This window comes from Euphorbia lathyris, chromosome 3, assembly GCF_963576675.1.
Source record: "Euphorbia lathyris chromosome 3, ddEupLath1.1, whole genome shotgun sequence".
Classification (NCBI taxonomy): domain Eukaryota; kingdom Viridiplantae; phylum Streptophyta; class Magnoliopsida; order Malpighiales; family Euphorbiaceae; genus Euphorbia; species Euphorbia lathyris.
Window position 1 is genome coordinate 17,970,375 of NC_088912.1, and position 5,747 is coordinate 17,976,121.

The following is a 5,747-nucleotide window of genomic DNA, read 5'->3' on the forward strand; positions in this document are numbered from 1 at the left end:
GGATTTTTTTATTTTTAGCCGTGAACGGTCGTTTTGAGACGTTAAGTGGCTACCGATGTTAAAAAGTATAAAGTTTAGTGACCATACCGGGAAGAAATGAAGTTGAGTGGCCTAACGTGAAAATGGATAAAGTTCAGTGGCCATGGTTATAATTTACCCTTTAATAAGTAGTTTGTTTTCTTGACCTATTTGTCATGTAATTTTATTTTCTTATACTATTATTCTGAAACTTATGAAAATATTATTTATTTATTATCCCATTCCATGAATTGAAGAAGATATAAATGTATTTTTACATTCTTTTAACATTTAATTGATATTCGGTCGGTTTCGATTAACCGTAGTTTTTGAAATACCAAAACTGTAACCATTAATCACTATTTTTAATATTAAAAAACCATACAATAGTCAATTTGTTTCAATTAACCTTATTTTTTATTCGATTTCGATTTTAATGTGCACCCCTGGTTTAGTGGGCCTTAGCCAAAGGTCCATAACAAAATAAGCTGAGAAGGAGAATTAAAGCGGTTAAGTAGAAAGCTTCAAGTTGTCAAAAAAAAAAAAAAAAAAAGTAGAAAGCTTCAAGGAGAAGGTATCTAAGTTCACATGTGGATCAATGGGAATTCGGACTTTTAAATACCACTCCTAATCCCTAGATTATGCTAGAAATTATGGAGTGATATAAAAGGAACCCAATCAACCGTCTACATTTAGAAAAATGTTTGGCCGAATCTAATTAGAAGCGGACACATGTAAAGTGTATTGCACTTTAGATATACTCGAGGTACATTCACTGTTCACAACTGTTGAAAAACATACTCGAGGTACATTCACTATTCATAACTGCATACTATTTGCTTTCAAGTTATTTCTGGCTTCTAAAAATATCACTCGCTTAAGCACCGAACAACGGATGCCGAATTCCAATCCCTCCCTCACTGTTTGTTGGGGATTGTGTATTTGGGGATTAACCCCCGAATTAGGCGGTTCGATGGCTGGTTGCATCTGAAATTTATGATTTAATATAAAATAAAAATATCCATGTAATTATTTAAATATTTTATAAAAAAAAGGGCCAGGCGGGAAAAGTGAAAGCGAAGTGGCGGGAAATGAAACTGAAACGGTGCTCTGATTACTCTTTTCAGTTTTCCCTTTTTTATTATTCACACACTTTTGCATCTGGTTTCTGGTTCTAGGGTTTCAGAGATGTTTTCCAGCAGCCAATTTGATGGCGGATTTACGTTCTCTCAGTCAACTCAGCTCAATGATTCCGCTCCGTCAAAAGTAAGTAATCTAAGTAGTTGCCAAATTTTTCAATTCGTATTACTCTACTTGCCTGCCGAGATAATGGAGAAAATGAAAGCTAAAATCATGATATATACATATGGAAATAAGTTGCATTCCTGATGTTTCCTCATCATTTGATGTAAAAAGATCTATTAGTGATTCCAGTTCTTATTCAATGTTCTGCCGGTTTGATTCCGACTGTTTTGTGTAGAATCTCTATTTAATTGATTTGCCTTTTGTTCTAGAATCGAGATTCTGTCGGTGTGATTCCGCTGACAGTGAAGCAGATAAGTGAAGCTTCTCAATCTGGTGATGAGAAATCGAATTTTTCAGTAGATGGCGTGGATCTTACGAACGTAACAACTTACATTTCCCGTCAATTTTCTTATACGTTTTGTTTTTTCTTTTGGAGAAAACATAGCTCTATTTATCACATTTTCCCCTTCTAATAAGAACCTCGACATATTTATTTGTCTAGGTTACCCTGGTTGGAATGGTGTTTGATAAAGCTGAAAAGACTACTGACGTTGGTTTCATTTTGGATGACGGAACGGGCCGAATTGGCTGTAGAAGATGGTATTATGTGCTCCTTAATTTGTTATTTCTTAGTAAATTGTTATCACTATCAATCAACATTTCTTACCCTCTTTATCTATCTAGCATCATGATTTTCTTCAAGTAGTTTCCGTGGAATCAAATGTTGACAGAAATAATACAAAACACTGGAAAACTGCCGATAGTTGTTCATATTTTGCTGTAACTATGTTGTGAAAAATTCATGTCTTATGTTTCTTGGTTGTTATACCTGTTCTCACCTGTCATTTTGATGATTTTGACACTTCTTCATTTGGTACTTCAAACAGGGTGAATGACAATTTTGATACAATGGAAATGGGGAAAGTAGAGTGAGTCTTCGGTCATGCTCACTTCTTATAATGAACTGATTGTACTATGCCTTGTTTTTACTGAAGATATGGTCTTTACTGTTGTGTTTGAATATTCTAATTGTTGGCAATCCACTTTTCAACAGCGATGGAATGTATGTTCGAGTAAATGGGCATTTGAAAAGTTTTCAAGGCATTAAACAGTTAGTTGCTTTCTCTGTGAGGTATAATCACAATAACTTTTCCATTTTTATATGATTATTGCAGCAGGATCTGTCTTTTCGAGCTATGTGCCTTTTAGAACTGGTTACTTTCCATTGCTTGACACCCATGTTACAGGGAAATGGAAACCCAAAAACAATATCTGTAAAAAATATAGTAAACATACACGTGGGTAGACTTGTAAATAATAAAAATATACGAATATCTGTAAATTTTTAAAATTATAAGAATGTATGTTTAATTTATATATATGTGTATATACATTAATAAAAACTACATACAAGTCACGTAAGACGGAAAAAATAGATTTTTTCATTTTGGAATCTTTTGAAAGATGATCTAGAGGATATTATGAATTTATTGAATATGTGATTAACATTGATCCACTTTGAAAACATAATGCATTCTAGGAAACTAGTTTCCAAAATTTGAAAAACGAGTTCCCAAACTTTTTAAAATAACTGAAACTTAACCTGAAACATTTCATTCAAGTTTAGAAGAGTTTCAGTTTCCGAAATGAATACATAAATGTTAAATGTTTTTATATCAAAGTTTCGGTGCGACATAGCTTTGCAGCACCAGATATGTTTTCTCTGCTTGATGGATTGTAGCAATCTGATTGCTTGCAGTTTGGATATGGATCTTTCTGTTGTAATAACATGTGAATTTTTTTTCTTAAAAATCTTTTCCCTTTGCATTGGCATACTAAACTTATTGTTAGAAGCAACTTCATGGCTACTTATGATGCTTTTGATTTACTGCATTTTACAGGCCTGTGACAAACTTTGATGAGGTTGCTTTCCACTTCATTGATTGCATTCATACACGTTTGCAGAATGTTAAATTGCAGGTATTCAGATTTATTGCTGATGCACTACGCTCGAACATTTACATGCTTAAATTAATTGAAAATGTGCATTGATCAAAGCCCATGTTATGTTTCGATGTTAACTGGTTCACACTTGCATTATTTGAAGCAGAAAGGTGGTGGTTTGATTCAGCCTCAGACGGCCGAGACATCTGTGAATACTCCAGTGCGAGGTGGATCAAATGAATCAGCCTCATCAATCCAAGTATGAATTTGCTTTCTATATTTTCTTTATAGTTGTCACACCTGTTTATACTTGACAAATTATATTCTACTCTTTTTGCTGCCAGATTTCCAAGCAATATAGCGTTGATGGGCTAAAGGACTGTGATCAGTTGGTGCTTGACCATCTTCAACAGTCATCAAACATGTGAGTTTTGCATGCAATACTTGATTTACTTTTATGAAATGGTATATTTGTGAAAGGTTCTTCGATTCTTTGTTCTTCAGTTCAAGCTCAAGTCCTCCTGTTTTTCTCTTCTTCAATCCATGCAGCTGTTGGTTTTGTTTTTTCATTTTCCCTCCTTTATGGTTTGCCATTCTTCTGCATTCTTTCTTTTACCCTGTGTCCTTTGCTCTGCTATTCCTCAAACTTTCTTTATTTCTTATTTTTATTTTTGACACTTGAGATTTCTAATGGGTAAAATGCATTTGTAGCTCCTAAACTGTAACGTTACTAACATTATAGACATAAAAATCTTTGAATTTTACATTATGTTCAAATAAAAAAAATCTTTTAAAAAATTTGATGAAATGTTTCTTAAAACTAGTTTGACTAGTCTTTTTTATCCATGTCACCATTTGTCAACTATCTATCATTTTGTTAAATTTTTAATTGTTTTTCTTTAATTTGGACCACGCCTCTTATACCGCCAGGCTTGCCTAGGCGGTCCTATGGGGCTTGGTTCATTGCCTTGTGAGCCTGGAGCATGAGGTGCACCTTTACCGACTATGGATCCATGATTTGGAAGATTTTATTGTGGGAGGCATGAATGAAGTTTATGTTTTTGGGATGATTATTGATACTGCCACTTATGTTGCACGGAGATGCACACTGGAATACTATCTTGAAAAAATATAGCTAACAATCGGAAACAGAAACCATACTCAAACAGATACTAAACCCGAAAACGCTACTATAGAGGAGTTTCCGTGCAAGTAACTTGTATTTTGGTAGTGCAGAAAAAGAAACTTTGGATAATGCCTGAACATTGTTTGTTTGTGTTCAGGGGACAGGAAAAGGGAGTCCACATGGATGAACTTTGCCAGAAGCTCAAACTTCCATTGCAGAAGATAAAGTAATATCTCACTCTCTCTTCTTCTTCCCCTCCCAATCTACTAAACAAATAAGTAAAATTGATAAATCATCTGGTGTGTTGCCTTTTGCAGGGAATCTATCAGGTCTCTTGAAGATGAAGGTCTCGTATATTCTACAATTGATGAATTTCACTATAAAGCAACCTGATGAAAGTAAGTCAATGTTCACAAATGTTGTGATGATATTGAGAAGGGCTCATGTTCTCCTAAGCCTAGCAAACCATTGAAGATATTTTTCTTCAGATCCTTGTGGAGTCCCTCACTTTGAACACACTCAATTACAATCTCATTTTATGTGTTTTAGAACATCTAATTCAGTTAAAATAGCGTTACTTATTTCATTTGGGTCTAAAATTTTATTTTTATACAATTGAAATGAACTTTTTTTTTATAGTTCTTTATAAAAATCATATATAAAAAACCAATTTCAAATTATTAAAAATGATAATTTTAAATGTAGATGAATAAATAAAACTTTATTATGTTACAAGTGGATTGAATAGCGAACACTCAATCAATTATATTAAGTTTTTTTATGTAATTATAATTTATTAAGAGTAATGTATCAAATTCAATTTTTTTCCACCATTGTTATCACATTGAAATGGTGGTGGATTTAGCTGTTCAATGGCCAGCCCATGTTTTAATTGAGCCTGCAATTGTTGCTCAAGTAATAGCACTAAAGTGTTGAAATAAATTGAGTAAATAATTATAGTTTTGAATCATGTCAAACTAGTTAAAGTCAGTACTTTTAATATAGGCTTAATAGATATCCAGCCTCTTAAACTTGTAACTTTTTTTCACTTGGCCCCCTCAACTTAGGGGACAACCTCTCAACCTCCTTAACTCTTCAAAAACATCACATAGCGATTCCTTAAACTTGTAACTTTTTTTCACCTGGCCTCTCAACTTAGGGGACAACCTCTCAACCCCCTTAGCTCTCTAAAAATATCACATATAGTCCCTTACACCCCTATATCCGGTCAAAATATTGATCCGTGTAGAAAACGCGCTTGACTGTTGACCACACCAATGTCACATGTCATTTTTTTCTTAAATTTTTCCATATAAATCCAGTAAATTACCCCATAATTTGGACATCCGTAGAGTCTTCTTCCTTGATTTGCAGGTTTCCACGAAACCTTAAGTACAACATATTCACCACAAAA

The 5,747-nt window shown here is 33.7% G+C and overlaps 1 protein-coding gene across 2 annotated transcripts; it reads left to right on the forward strand.

Annotated features, from left to right (window-relative positions):
* The first annotated feature begins 805 nt into the window (after positions 1–805).
* Positions 806–4,919, forward strand: LOC136223619 (replication protein A 32 kDa subunit A). 2 transcript variants are annotated; one of them, XM_066011729.1, is made up of 11 exons: positions 806–824; positions 1,197–1,284; positions 1,533–1,643; positions 1,766–1,863; positions 2,151–2,192; positions 2,318–2,395; positions 3,165–3,243; positions 3,374–3,466; positions 3,552–3,631; positions 4,491–4,559; positions 4,651–4,919. In XM_066011729.1, exons 2-11 carry the CDS (start codon positions 1,207–1,209, stop codon positions 4,724–4,726), a joined length of 804 nt encoding a protein of 267 aa, XP_065867801.1. In that variant the 5' UTR covers positions 806–824; positions 1,197–1,206; the 3' UTR covers positions 4,727–4,919. The 2 variants fall into 2 exon arrangements, with proteins under 2 accessions (XP_065867801.1, XP_065867800.1); XM_066011728.1 differs by lacking the exon at positions 806–824 and having other exon boundaries at positions 1,108–1,284.
* Positions 4,920–5,747: the final 828 nt, after the last annotated feature.

Coding starts and splice junctions, on each gene's coding strand:
- LOC136223619 (XM_066011729.1), top strand. CDS start 1,207: ATGTTTTCCAGCAGCCAATTTGATGGCGGATTTACGTTCTCTCAGTCA. Junction 1,644..1,765: donor ATGGCGTGGATCTTACGAAC/GTAACAACTTAC, acceptor TTATTTGTCTAG/GTTACCCTGGTTGGAATGGT. Junction 4,560..4,650: donor CTTCCATTGCAGAAGATAAA/GTAATATCTCAC, acceptor TGCCTTTTGCAG/GGAATCTATCAGGTCTCTTG.